Source organism: Zophobas morio, unplaced genomic scaffold (genome assembly GCF_036711695.1).
Source record: "Zophobas morio isolate AGI-343-1 ecotype UQ-CSIRO unplaced genomic scaffold, CSIRO_AGI_Zmor_V1 ptg000038l, whole genome shotgun sequence".
NCBI classification, from domain to species: domain Eukaryota; kingdom Metazoa; phylum Arthropoda; class Insecta; order Coleoptera; family Tenebrionidae; genus Zophobas; species Zophobas morio.
The window spans coordinates 4,039,997-4,051,469 of NW_026972143.1; the positions used below are offsets into that span (position 1 = coordinate 4,039,997).

The 11,473-nt window shown below is 40.1% G+C and overlaps 6 protein-coding genes across 6 annotated transcripts; 1 reads left to right on the forward strand and 5 right to left on the reverse strand.

Annotated features, from left to right (window-relative positions):
* Positions 1 to 2,181: 2,181 nt before the first annotated feature.
* On the reverse strand, positions 2,182 to 4,287 carry LOC135139992 (high mobility group protein hmg-12-like). Its single transcript, XM_064070368.1, has 3 exons — positions 4,185 to 4,287; positions 2,823 to 2,956; positions 2,182 to 2,771 (listed from the first exon to the last, which is right to left on the reverse strand). Exons 2-3 carry the CDS (start codon positions 2,922 to 2,924, stop codon positions 2,550 to 2,552), a joined length of 324 nt encoding a protein of 107 aa, XP_063926438.1. The 5' UTR covers positions 2,925 to 2,956; positions 4,185 to 4,287; the 3' UTR covers positions 2,182 to 2,549.
* A 556-nt stretch (positions 4,288 to 4,843) lies between these two features.
* Positions 4,844 to 5,705, reverse strand: LOC135139991 (large ribosomal subunit protein eL32). The gene is made up of 4 exons (XM_064070367.1): positions 5,605 to 5,705; positions 5,396 to 5,495; positions 5,196 to 5,348; positions 4,844 to 5,037 (listed from the first exon to the last, which is right to left on the reverse strand). The coding sequence occupies exons 2-4, from the start codon at positions 5,486 to 5,488 to the stop codon at positions 4,879 to 4,881; spliced, it is 405 nt and encodes a 134-aa protein (XP_063926437.1). The 5' UTR covers positions 5,489 to 5,495; positions 5,605 to 5,705; the 3' UTR covers positions 4,844 to 4,878.
* A 48-nt stretch (positions 5,706 to 5,753) lies between these two features.
* On the reverse strand, positions 5,754 to 6,763 carry LOC135140196 (zinc finger CCHC-type and RNA-binding motif-containing protein 1-like). Its single transcript, XM_064070636.1, has 4 exons — positions 6,507 to 6,763; positions 6,345 to 6,456; positions 6,071 to 6,289; positions 5,754 to 6,022 (listed from the first exon to the last, which is right to left on the reverse strand). Exons 1-4 carry the CDS (start codon positions 6,617 to 6,619, stop codon positions 5,795 to 5,797), a joined length of 672 nt encoding a protein of 223 aa, XP_063926706.1. The 5' UTR covers positions 6,620 to 6,763; the 3' UTR covers positions 5,754 to 5,794.
* Positions 6,764 to 6,825: 62 nt separating this feature from the next.
* Positions 6,826 to 8,454, reverse strand: LOC135140193 (histone deacetylase 3). Its single transcript, XM_064070631.1, has 3 exons — positions 8,081 to 8,454; positions 7,158 to 8,034; positions 6,826 to 7,110 (listed from the first exon to the last, which is right to left on the reverse strand). Exons 1-3 carry the CDS (start codon positions 8,283 to 8,285, stop codon positions 6,897 to 6,899), a joined length of 1,296 nt encoding a protein of 431 aa, XP_063926701.1. The 5' UTR covers positions 8,286 to 8,454; the 3' UTR covers positions 6,826 to 6,896.
* A 56-nt stretch (positions 8,455 to 8,510) lies between these two features.
* Positions 8,511 to 10,621, forward strand: Gen (XPG-like endonuclease). The gene is made up of 7 exons (XM_064070628.1): positions 8,511 to 8,668; positions 8,718 to 9,003; positions 9,048 to 9,201; positions 9,241 to 9,489; positions 9,540 to 9,751; positions 9,793 to 9,949; positions 9,996 to 10,621. The coding sequence occupies exons 1-7, from the start codon at positions 8,511 to 8,513 to the stop codon at positions 10,580 to 10,582; spliced, it is 1,803 nt and encodes a 600-aa protein (XP_063926698.1). The 3' UTR covers positions 10,583 to 10,621.
* On the reverse strand, positions 10,537 to 11,083 carry LOC135140198 (uncharacterized protein C3orf18 homolog). Its single transcript, XM_064070638.1, has 2 exons — positions 10,822 to 11,083; positions 10,537 to 10,771 (listed from the first exon to the last, which is right to left on the reverse strand). The coding sequence occupies exons 1-2, from the start codon at positions 10,948 to 10,950 to the stop codon at positions 10,619 to 10,621; spliced, it is 282 nt and encodes a 93-aa protein (XP_063926708.1). The 5' UTR covers positions 10,951 to 11,083; the 3' UTR covers positions 10,537 to 10,618.
* Between the last annotated feature and the right edge of the window lie 390 nt (positions 11,084 to 11,473).

Sequence of the window (11,473 nt, forward strand, 5' to 3'; positions counted from 1 at the left end):
TCGGGGGTCCCAACTGTCTTTTTTTTTAAGTAGAACCTTTTCGGGTATGCCAAATGTCTTTTTTTAGGTGAGACCTTCCCGCGGGTCCCATCTGTCTTTTTTAAAAATGTAGAACCTTCTCGGGGAACCCAATTTTTTTTTTTTAATTTGAAACCTTCTCCGAAGTTTCAACTGTATTTTTTTAAAATGTAAAACCCTCTCGGGGGCGCCAAAGGTCTTTTTTTAAGAATGTAAAACTTTCTCGGGGGGCCCAGGTGTCGTTTTCTAAGAATATTAAATCTTCTTGGGGCTTCCAACTGTCTTTTTGAAAATGTAAAACCTTCTCGGGGGCCCCAAATGCCTTTTTTATGTAAAACCTTCTCGGGGGTCTTAACTGTTCTTTTTTAAAAATACAATAAATCCTTCTGAGAGCCCCAAATGTCTTTTTCGGGGGTCCCAACTGTCTTTTTTTTTTTAAGTAAAACCTTCTCGGGTATGCCAAATGTCAATTTTTAGGTGAGACCTTCCCGGGGGTCCCATCTGTCTTTTTTAAAAATGTAGTACCTTCTCGGAGAACCCCATTTTTTTTTTTTAATTTGAAACCTTCTCGGAAATCTCAACTGTATTTTTTTAAAATGTAAAACCCTCTCGGGGGTCCAATTGTCTTTTTTTAAGAATGTAAAACCTTCTCGGGGGGCCCAGGTGTCTTTTTCTAAGAATATTAAATCTTCTTGGGGCTCCCAACTGTCTTTTTGAAAATGTAAAACCTTCTCGGGGGGCCCAAATGCCTTTTTTATGTAAAACCTTCTCGAGGGTCCCAGTTGTCTTTTTTAAAAAGTTAAAACCTTCTCGGGGTCGCCAAATGTCCAAATGCGCTTTTTTAAGAATGTGAAACGTTCTCGAGGGTCTTAACTGTTCTTTTTTAAATATATAAATCCTTCTGAGAGACCCAAATGTCTTTTTCGGGGGTCCCAACTGTCTTTTTTTTTAAGTAGAACCTTTTCGGGTATGCCAAATGTCTTTTTTTAGGTGAGACCTTCCCGCGGGTCCAATCTGTCTTTTTTAAAAATGTAGAACCTTCTCGGGGAACCCAATTTTTTTTTTTAATTTAAAACCTCGGAAGTCTCAACTGTATTTTTTTAAAATGTAAAACCCTCTCGGGGGTTCCAATTGTCTTTTTTTAAGAATGTAAAACCTTCTCGGAGGGCCCAGGTGTCTTTTTCTAAGAATATTAAATCTTCTTGGGGCTCCCAACTGCCTTTTTGAAAATGTAAAACCTTCTCGGGGGGCCCAAATGCCTTTTTTATGTAAAACCTTCTCGAGGGTCCCAGTTGTCTTTTTAAAAAAGTTAAAACCTTCTCGGGGTCGCCAAATATCCAAATGTGCTTTTTTAAGAATGTGAAACCTTCTCGAGGGTCTTAACTGTTCTTTTTTAAAAATATAAATCCTTTTGGGAGCCCCAAATGTCTTTTTTTTAAGTGAAACCTCGGGGTCCCAGCTGTCTTTTAAAAATATACAACCTTCTCGGGGGCCCCAAATGTATTTCTTTTGAAATTTGAAACCTTCTCGGGGCTCCCAACTGTCTTTTTTTAAGAAGGTGAAACATTTTTTTCTATTACACTGTGACTAGTACCTTCTAACGAGCGTTCAAATAAAAACGTCAAGTTGGCTTTGGAAATGTGAACGAATCATTCACTAAGCAAAGCCAGCTTGACGTTGTTTTTATTTAAACTCCCGTTACATTGTTTTTACTTTATAGAGGTTATCACGAAAAAATAAAATTCCGCAAAATCAAATTTAATAAATTTTTAAAGCAGTATTTGTTGGAGTCTACTTCAGAAATAAGGGAAGTTCTGTCAAAGCAATTTTCGACCAATTTTTAATTTTAGTTGTTAACTAACTAGTATTTTTAAGTTAATTATAACACATATTAAAAGTATTTTTATATAAAAATGATGTATGTATTTTAATGTAGAATAAAGTTCCCACATTGCCTTTAAGTTATTAAAATTTTAGATATTCTAAAAATGTTTATTTTGATTGAATGTGATGTTCCTTTATTTTCAAGTTACGCCACTGAAGCACCTTTTACTGCTTTGAACCAAACGAAAATTGCGAGTGTCGCCGCTCTATCTTCATTCACTTTATTATGTTAAGGTGTGGAAGCCGGTACACAGGCCCGGCTTAGGAAAACTTCTCGAATAAAAAGGATTGAAATGTACTCTCTTTATTATTCAAAGTAACCGTCCACAAGACTAATTTTACATGAATGCCAATGAGACGTCAGGTTACATCGAGATTCGTACTAATTCAGATAAATATCTAATTCCTTAATATCATACACACAACTTAAAATTATCATTCTTACAGTAAAAAGGGCAACCTTGTGATGAGAGTAAAAATACAAATACAAACAGAGAACATGAAATGGCACAACTTACAATGGAATGATTAGTAGTGTGTTTTAGACTTAAATTAATGTTAATGTGGTGGGAGTGAAGAACAAACCATAAACAAAGATATGAAAAAGGTCACCTCATTTTTGCGCTTAAAAAAATTACTTTCTCAACTTAGTCATCGTCCTCTTCGGCGGCGTCGTTCTCTTCGCCGTCTTCGTCGGCAGAGTCTTTAGTTTCCTCCTTTTTTGGTCTGCCTCGGCGTCCTGTGCCTTTCGCTTTGGGCTTGGCTGGTGCGCTCTTCTTTTTTGTGGAGCCCTTTGGTCTGCCGCGCCCCCGTTTCACCGGCGACGAGCCCTCGTCGTTGGAGTCGCCATCAGCGGCTTTCGCCACCTCCTACACAAACAACATAGAATCAAGAATTCAACCACAAATGAAAAAACCTACTTTTCTTGGACGCTTCTTGGTCTCGGCTTTGGCGTCGTTCTTTTCAGCCTTCTCGGCGTTGGCCTTGCGGCCGCGCTTCACTGGTGCAGCATCATCAGACATTGTGTGTGATATTTGAAAAGTCGCTCTGAAAACTAATGTTTTTTTTTAATCTTCAGTTTACACGTGAAAGTTACGACGCCACTGACGTACTTACACTTATATTGTTCTTTAAATTAAAAAAAGAAACATTTAGAAACCTCTAGTTAGTTTTGAAAAGCATGACGTCTTGTAGACTTCCAAAAGACAAGCCAGTGAGGTCAACAATTTGTTAGTGTTAGTTAGTTTTGAAAAGCATGACGTCTTGTAGACTTCCAAAAGACAAGCCAGTGAGGTCACCGATTTGTTAGTGCCAACGAATTCTCTTTAAAATATGCACCAAGGACTATAGTTGCCAAAAATGTTGACGTCACAATTTTTAAATTCAATCAGTAAATTTGGAAGTTAATTATTTCATACTTGACGAAACAAGATTTTGAAAAGAAAAACCAGAAATATTGGAGCAAAAGCAAAATTGTTCAAAGAAATCGTTTTTTTGGCGCCAATTTCGGCCTTATCTAATTAGTCGATTAGGCGTCACTTATCCGACATGTTTGAAGAAAGCTGGCTTTCCGGAAGTTTTCAATGTTGGCGTCAAAACGTCCAAAACCGGTAAAAACTCGGTCTATGCTTCCGCATTTTCACTTTTTTCGCATCAGTAACACGAACAAAGAGTAATTTTTGCGTTATTATTATGATTATTGTCGAGAGAATTTAGGTGGCTGTGCCCCGACCCCCGCTGGCGTCATTTCGTCGAGTTTTGGCGCGTAAAAGCCGTTTTGCCGCCCCAGAGGCCACCAGGGGCCCCCTTGTGGGTGAAATCTTCGAACAAAAGACGTCGGCATTCGAAAGAGTGTCGACCCGCGCGCGCCATACTCAAAATAATATAATATTAAAATTCTCGGCAACACCCAAATATTTTCCAATGTTAATAGCCGCCGGGGGCGGCGAGCACGAGTCCACTCCGAAACAGCCAAAAATCTCCTTTAATTCCGTGCACGAATCCGCCAGTTCCGCCTCGTAAAACGCGAGAAAATAATTTTCGAAGTGCAAAACCCGAGAAGCCCAGCTTCGTTGCAGAAATGGAAGCGGCCATGGCTGGCGAATTATTCGATAAAATCCGACTCGGGAATTAATTGCTCTGATACTACGAACCGTACGCGAAAAACAAAAACGCGGTAAATTCACACGAAAAAACTATTATTTTTATATGATTTATCTAGTTTGGTAGAAAAATTCTACAAATTTATATTAATTTTTAACAGGGGAATAAAATCGACTTACCTAAACAAGACTTCAGAGAGCTGTGATTCTAGCTCGAAAGCGTTCCGGTGGAGGCGCTGTAGGTACCCGCCAAAACCGAACGGCCAATCGGAACGCTCCAAACACAAAATAAACAAAACACCGTCCTTCTCTTTGGCCAACGGTTTTTCTTTTGAATTTCGTTTTTTCACGACAGGGACGCTAATTTATTGTGGGAAAACGGACGAAAGCGTGCCCAATCGCCCCCGGAGCCCTTCGCACCGGCCTCCGCCCAAAATCGCACACGGAAGGAAATCCCCACCACCGACGGCAATTGTTTACATTTTATTGTTTTGACGCCGCCGCCGCCTGCTCACACCACACGCAAAAAATTCAAACCGGACCGTGACACCACCGCCCCACGAAATTCGAAAAAACGGCTATTAATCCGTCATTTGTCACCATTAAATGTCAATTTCACAGGCAACTAGACCATTCAAACAAGTTCGTTTTATCTCGTAACACCCACTCAAAATAAATCAGTCATTATTTATTTGTTTCAAACGTTTTATAATTTATAACTTTCTCCTGACTTCAAACATCACGTCCTTAAGAAATTAATTGAAAAAGGTGAAAAATAGTCGTCCCGCAATTGCCAACCCAATAAAAAAAACACTCAACAACTACAATAATAAAATATGCACAGTTATGAAAACGTTTTTATTAAGTTTACAACTTATTCATTTTCCTGGCTACGCAGCCTGGCGTGTCCGTTCGTAACCCTGATTGACAGCTGTTGGGCCCTTTCTACGATTTCCTTGCGCTTTTTGGACGACACTCCGTGGGCAATTTCAGCGCAATATTTACGGTTCTGCATCAAAAGGACTTCCAATTCCTGAAAAATGACCATCAATATCCTGCTGCACTCATTTAACAATGCTTAATCGCTTTTAAGTTACTCAGTCAAAATTCTCGACATGACTTTTCAGTCGCAAATTACCATAAAACATCATGTTAGTTAAAAAAAAGTAGTCTGACTGTAATCCAAATTACCTTAACATTGTGTACCAAGACTTTACGGAAGCCAGTTGGGAGCATGTGCTTCGTTTTTGAGTTTGAGCCGTACCCAATGTTGGGCATCAAAAATTGCCCCTTGAAGCGCCTGCGGACTCTGTTGTCAATACCTTTGGGTTTACGCCAGTTGCGCTAAAAATTGAGGTTAACAATTGTACGATGTTTATTTACCAAAATACCTTGAGTTTGCCATATCGGTCCGACTGGTGCCTAATGAACTTCTTCGTACGTTTCTTGACGATTTGGGGCCTATAGACGGGACGAATCGCCATTGTGGGGCTACAAAAAAACACACTTTGTAAACAACGGTCACTTAAAATATCACTTACATAATGTATACTTGTGTCCCTTTGACTGTTTAAAGGGACAATTTTGTGTCTATACTTACAGATTAGTCTAAAATTAAAAGATAACAAACGTGTCTGAATTATTCCGACACGTTCCGATAATGTCACTGACAGAAAGACTGTGACCAACGTGGCGACACGAAAGTTACCATGCAATTACCAAAACTCCCTAGATTAGATTTATGACAGATTTGACTTTTCAGTTTTTTATTTATTTACAATAATTTACAATCAATCGCTTTCTTCTTCGTCGCTGAAGTAACTACTCTTCTTTATTAGTTTTTTAGGGGGGCCTTCATCAGCTGTAGCGTCTTCATAGTTGCCAGTGGCCACTCGATACCGATAATCCTCCAGAGCTTGTTTTTCTTGCTCATGTGCGATAGCGGCACTTAGAGTCTCATCGTCTTCTTTATGCTGATCATTGTCAGACTCCGAACTATCAAAATAGTCTTTTTGTTCCTGCAATTTTTAATTTTTCATTTTTGTAGCTGCATTGTTTGAAGTTACCTGGGTTAAAGACGTAGGTTCTTTCTTTTTTCGCTTTCTGACTTTTTTAGCTGGGGCGTCGCGCTCTCCTAGTGCATTTTTGGAGCACTTGTAACTCAAGTGTCCGTATTCACCACACTCGTAACATTTAGTTTTGTCTGGATATTCTCTGCGCCGGATGAACTCGGTAGTCCTGCCGTTATCCTTCGCTATGCTCGCTTTAACAGTCCGTCCAAACATCTACAAGTAAATCAAATTCTAGACACGAATTTTGAAAAAAAAAGTGAAAACTCACTTCTTTTAAGTTTGTGTCTTCCACGCATTTTTTTGCGTCTTCGGTTTTCAAAAAAAGGATAAATGCCACTCCTTTGCTCTTTCTGGTCTCTCTGTCTTTTAAAACCGTAACTCTGGAAAAACATTTTTGAAAAAAAAATAACATAACCTCACTTTTACTCACTTGACAATTTTACCAAATTTCTCAAAAAGCTTGTGTAAATCGTTGTTTTTTAGCTCGTACGGGATATTAGAAATGTAAACCGTGCTTCTACTAGGCACTAAACCCCCACTCATTTTCAAAAAAGTATTTTTTTTGGACTAAACGATGATCGGAAATTTCCGTCAAAGATCGACTACTGTCGTCTCAACAATATTTTTCGCTTTAAATTTAATTTAAAATCGATTTATGGAAAGACTATGATCATAATCGCTACACTGAAGAAATACAGACAGACTGACGGACATAGCAGACAGACGACGGGAAAAAATCAATCGGCAAATTTCGGCAAACTTCGCACCAATGGGAAGCCACAAATGTAAATTAAATTTTATTACTTAAAACTTATAAAAACTAAGTCTCCATATCTTCCTTATCATTATCCTTATCGCCATCGTAGAACTCATTCTTCGCGTCCACCATCTTATCCTCCAAATCCTGACTGATCCGGACATCTGGATCATCTTCCTCTTTAATTTTATCTTCTTCTGGAATGGCATCTCCAGGAACGTCGTGCATTTGGACACTTGGAGAGTGTTGACACATTTTTAAATTGTCGCAAACGAACCTTGAACAACTCAATTATGACCCAATTTTCACAAAAAAACCACTTACTTCGTGATGGCTTCTAAATACTGTCGACTATTGGCATTCTCCTGCCTCGTCACAACCTCCGGATGTAGCGTAAAATCGGGGGCGAAAAACTCCAAGTACTCAGTGTACGGCAGCTCATTCGAAATTTGCTCATCAACCAGCAGTGAAGTTTCATAAGTCCAACACCGAGCAACATTCCGTAGAGTGTATCCGCCGCCCCCTACCACCAAAGTGGGCACATTGAGACTCTTAACGAACTTAACACATTCCCCGTGACCTTTCGTGCTCAAAGAAAAGCACCCCAAACGGTCATTTGCAAGGGAATCGGCCCCACATTGTAGAACAATCGCTGTGGGTTGAAAAAATTCCATGACACTCGAAATAACCGGTTTGAACACCATCCAGTAGCTAGCATCGTCAATGCCTTCTTTTAACGGTACATTTACCGAGTAGTAGCGCCCACTTTCAGCCCCTACTTCATACATATCGCCAGTCCCTGGGAAAAAATAGTTGCCGTATTTGTGAAAACTGACCGTCATCACTCGATCAGTCAGATAAAAAGCCTCCTGGACACCGTCTCCGTGGTGGACGTCAATGTCGATGTATAAAACTCGTGCGTGGTATTTTAATAATTCTAAAATTCCGATTACGATGTCGTTGACGTAGCAGAAGCCGCTGGCTTCGAATTTTTTGGCGTGGTGCAGCCCCCCTGACCAGTTGATCGCAATATCGCAGTGGTTGTGGTTGAGTTTCATTGCGCCCTCCAACGACGCCCCTGTGTACATGGAACAGAAGTCGAACAGCCCCCAGAAAACCGGACAATCGTCGCCCACGTTGTAATGACTCAAGTGCTTAGTGAAAGCTTGGATGTTTTGAGGGGTCACTTTCTGGAGAAAATCTGGAACGAGGTGGATTATTGAAGTTAGCGTGACCCTAATTCTCACCTATGTATTCGTCCGAGTGGAACCGGCACATGTCATGAGCACTAGCTTTATACGGTCGATAAATTTGCATCTGCTTGTGTAAACCGTAGTTTAAAACCAGACTATGAATAACCGAGAGTCGGTGCGGCTTCATGGGGTGCCCCGTACCATAGTGGAAGTTACCCACGTCGGGGTTGAAAAAGTACGACACCCGGTGCTTCGACATCACCCCCACAGCTCCTTCCAAACGTACAAAAAATACAGAAACAAAACAATCACAATAAGACGCTTGGTTAACCAAAACCTATCTTCCGGCATGTTTTTTTAGGGCTTCCATTGTGAAAACAGTGTCGAAGGGGGCCCAATGTTTGGATTCTTTAATGTCAAACACGTCAATTGTCACACACTAGTGTAAAACCAAAATCCCTAAACTGTGTGTTTGAATTCGAAAATGGGTGTGAAAGATCTGTGGACAATTTTAGCCCCCTTTTGCGAACGCAAACCCCTGTACGAGCTCCAGGGCAAAAAAGTCGCCATTGACTTGTCTTGTTGGGTCTGCGAAGCGCAAAACATCACCGAATACACAGTCCAACCGCGAATGTATTTGAGGTTAGGTAACGCCCGTTTTCGTTTCCCTAATAATTAAAAATTTTCACAGAAACTTGTACTTCCGGACGTGCTATCTCCTCCTGATGGGGGTACACGTGGTCTTCGTGCTGGAAGGCCGCGCCCCCGAGCTCAAATACAAAACCATCGCCGCTCGCAACGCTGTGCAGTTCAAGGGGCAAAAACCCAAGACCGATGGTGTGAAAACCGGAAAGGACCGTTCCAGGTTTAACCACACGTTGAAGCAGTGCGAGGAAATGCTGAGGCTGATGGGGATAGCGTGTGTGAAAGGGGAGGGCGAAGCTGAGGCGCTGTGTGCGCATTTGAATGAAGATGGGGTGAGTTGAAGTCGGGTTTGGGTGTATCTAATTGTGGGTTGTAGCTCGTTGATGGGATTATCAGCCAGGACTCGGATTGTTTTGCGTATGGGGCGCACGTGGTTTATAAAAATTTCTCGATTTCGCAGCAGGGGAATCATGCGGCGAAAGGGGGCTCAGTGGATGTGTATGATATAAATAGAGCAAAAGAGAGTTTAGGTGAGTGTATTTCGTGCAAGTTTTAATAATGAAGGGTAGATTTTGGTAGGAATAAAATAATCGCATTGGCGTTGTTGTGTGGAAGCGATTATTGTGAGGGGGTTTACGGAATCGGGAAGGATTCAGTGACGAAATTGTTTGACATTGTGAGCGACAATGAAATTCTGGGGCGACTGCGCTCGTGGAAAAATGATACATTGTATGAAAAAATGGAAAGAAAAATTTCTGATAAGAGTCTTTGTACGTCTTGTGGACACTTGGGGAAGGTTCAAAGTCACACCAAAAAAGGTACCATTTCAAACAACAAAGAAACACATTGTTGTAATTATTTTTTTAAGGATGTTTCCAGTGTGGAACCAACCAAGGCTGCGATTCCAGTAAATTTAAAGCTGAAAGGTTGGAAATTAAAAATGAACTAAACATGAGGAGTAAGGCGTTAAAGGACCCAAATTTCCCCGACGAGGTCCTTATTAGCGAATTTTTAACCAAAAACAGCAACATTTCAGAACTGAATTTACAATGGAACAAGCCAGATTTAATTAATTTTGTTGTAAGTTTACAGCTGAAACATTTCAAAAAATTTTGTCATAGAAATTCACAGTGAAATATCTCACTTGGGAGGAAATCTACAGCTTTGAAAAATTTTTCCCAGTTTTAACAAGGTGGCAGCTGCTTCATCACAACCAAACTAAAAATACAACAGGAGTTGTGACTCCAAAGTTTATTAAAAAGCGTCGCAATCCTAAAGGTAATACGATAATAGCAAGCTTAAAAATACTGATTGAGTATTTAAGGTGTTGCAAGTTATGAGATCGTCTGGGAAGATAAATATAATCAATTTAGCGACTTAATCCCAGAAGAGCAGCTGTCAGATTATGGAGATTTAGAAAAGCTGTGGTCTACAATAGAGCCACAAAATATAGTGGAAAGCGCATACCCAGAGCTAGTCAAGGAGTTTGAGGATTCCAAAAAACCTAAAACTAGGAAGAAAAAGAAGCCATCTGTTGACGAAATTGATAACTTATTGAAAAACGTGTCAATCAGTGGCCCCAGTAAAAAAAAGAAATTGAAAAAAGTACACACTTTGGATTCTTTTTTGATGACAGCGTCAACTCCAAAGAGAACTCAGAATTTTTCATTTAATATGGATCAATCAAATTTTGGAGATGAAAACGATTTAGAGGTATCAGATATTGTTGATGACATAATAAATAGGAAATTGCCGTCATACATACCCGAAAATCTCGATAAATTAGTAACGAGATTAGATAACAAGGAGAATGACAATTGCAGTTTTTTCGTGAATGAAATGACTGAAAATGATTTATTTGAAAATACGTTTAAAAAATACTGTATTAGCAGCGATTATGATAGCGATTAATACTGTACAATGAATGAAATAAATAAATAAATTTGTCTAGACAGCAGTGTTATTAATTTCGGTATAGTTGGGATTATCGTAGCTGTTCAAAGACTCCCACTCCTGTTCATTTGAGTCAAACTCATACAATACCATTAGGCTGTGTCTTAGGACGTCAAGTCGCCGTTTCCGCCGCGCCATTAGATACACCTACAACATGCACGTTAGCCGGGCGAAATTACTCCAAATGGGGCTCTCACGAGGGCTGACAAGACCAAAATGACAAACACCACTACCAAGGGGACGATGAGGAACTTGTAATCACGATGCTGGTCCGGTTCTGGTGATTCCGTAGTGGTCGTGGTCGTGGAATTTCCGAAAAAGTCCATCGAGAAGATTCATTTTCGTGCATAGATTCGAAATACTTGCACACTCTGCGCGGAGGTTTGAGGTTATGGGGCGCATCTAGGGGATTTTGATCAGGTGTCAAACGTCAATAAACCGCAGCGCTATCTGTCGGCCAAATGTGAAGTGTTCTTACGTTATTGAGGGTGTTGTCAATTTTCATTAAAAAATGTAAGTTTTTGTCGAAATTTAGCGTTAATTTAGTGTAATACTGCTGAATCAGGATACCTCTCACAAAATCGATTAGTTTCATGTGCTTTTTCAATTGAAATGTCGACTCTTTCATCGAAAAAATTGGCGAAATTGGCGTGTGCGTTTCAATGAAATAGTCAAAAATAAAGTCGAATTTAATCGACTGTAGCGGTATTCGAGACGGAAATCTCGTCGAAAAGTAAGTGGATCGATTGCTATAATAAAATCACTTTTCATGGCCAAGAAAAAAGTCTAGAAATTATTTGACATATGTCCTCCATAGGCGTACCGTGAAATTTTTTCACAGGGGTCGCA

What these genes read in the sequence shown, in the direction of transcription:
- LOC135139992 (XM_064070368.1), bottom strand. Translation starts at nt 2,924, where the DNA reads ATGTCTGATGATGCTGCACCAGTGAAGCGCGGCCGCAAGGCCAACGCC. An exon ending in CCAAGAAGCGTCCAAGAAAA is followed by an intron (nt 2,772 to 2,822) that starts GTAGGTTTTTTC and finishes TTGTTTGTGTAG; the next exon opens with GAGGTGGCGAAAGCCGCTGA.
- LOC135139991 (XM_064070367.1), bottom strand. Translation starts at nt 5,488, where the DNA reads ATGGCGATTCGTCCCGTCTATAGGCCCCAAATCGTCAAGAAACGTACG. An exon ending in ACCGATATGGCAAACTCAAG is followed by an intron (nt 5,349 to 5,395) that starts GTATTTTGGTAA and finishes CTCAATTTTTAG; the next exon opens with CGCAACTGGCGTAAACCCAA. An exon ending in TCTTGGTACACAATGTTAAG is followed by an intron (nt 5,038 to 5,195) that starts GTAATTTGGATT and finishes GTCATTTTTCAG; the next exon opens with GAATTGGAAGTCCTTTTGAT.
- LOC135140196 (XM_064070636.1), bottom strand. Translation starts at nt 6,619, where the DNA reads ATGAGTGGGGGTTTAGTGCCTAGTAGAAGCACGGTTTACATTTCTAAT. An exon ending in AAATTTGGTAAAATTGTCAA is followed by an intron (nt 6,457 to 6,506) that starts GTGAGTAAAAGT and finishes ATGTTTTTCCAG; the next exon opens with AGTTACGGTTTTAAAAGACA. An exon ending in AAGACACAAACTTAAAAGAA is followed by an intron (nt 6,290 to 6,344) that starts GTGAGTTTTCAC and finishes ATTTACTTGTAG; the next exon opens with ATGTTTGGACGGACTGTTAA.
- LOC135140193 (XM_064070631.1), bottom strand. Translation starts at nt 8,285, where the DNA reads ATGTCGAAGCACCGGGTGTCGTACTTTTTCAACCCCGACGTGGGTAAC. An exon ending in CCACTCGGACGAATACATAG is followed by an intron (nt 8,035 to 8,080) that starts GTGAGAATTAGG and finishes ACCTCGTTCCAG; the next exon opens with ATTTTCTCCAGAAAGTGACC. An exon ending in TATTTAGAAGCCATCACGAA is followed by an intron (nt 7,111 to 7,157) that starts GTAAGTGGTTTT and finishes GAGTTGTTCAAG; the next exon opens with GTTCGTTTGCGACAATTTAA.
- Gen (XM_064070628.1), top strand. Translation starts at nt 8,511, where the DNA reads ATGGGTGTGAAAGATCTGTGGACAATTTTAGCCCCCTTTTGCGAACGC. An exon ending in CAACCGCGAATGTATTTGAG is followed by an intron (nt 8,669 to 8,717) that starts GTTAGGTAACGC and finishes AAATTTTCACAG; the next exon opens with AAACTTGTACTTCCGGACGT. An exon ending in CGCATTTGAATGAAGATGGG is followed by an intron (nt 9,004 to 9,047) that starts GTGAGTTGAAGT and finishes TGTGGGTTGTAG; the next exon opens with CTCGTTGATGGGATTATCAG.
- LOC135140198 (XM_064070638.1), bottom strand. Translation starts at nt 10,950, where the DNA reads ATGGACTTTTTCGGAAATTCCACGACCACGACCACTACGGAATCACCA. An exon ending in TTTTGGTCTTGTCAGCCCTC is followed by an intron (nt 10,772 to 10,821) that starts GTGAGAGCCCCA and finishes TGCATGTTGTAG; the next exon opens with GTGTATCTAATGGCGCGGCG.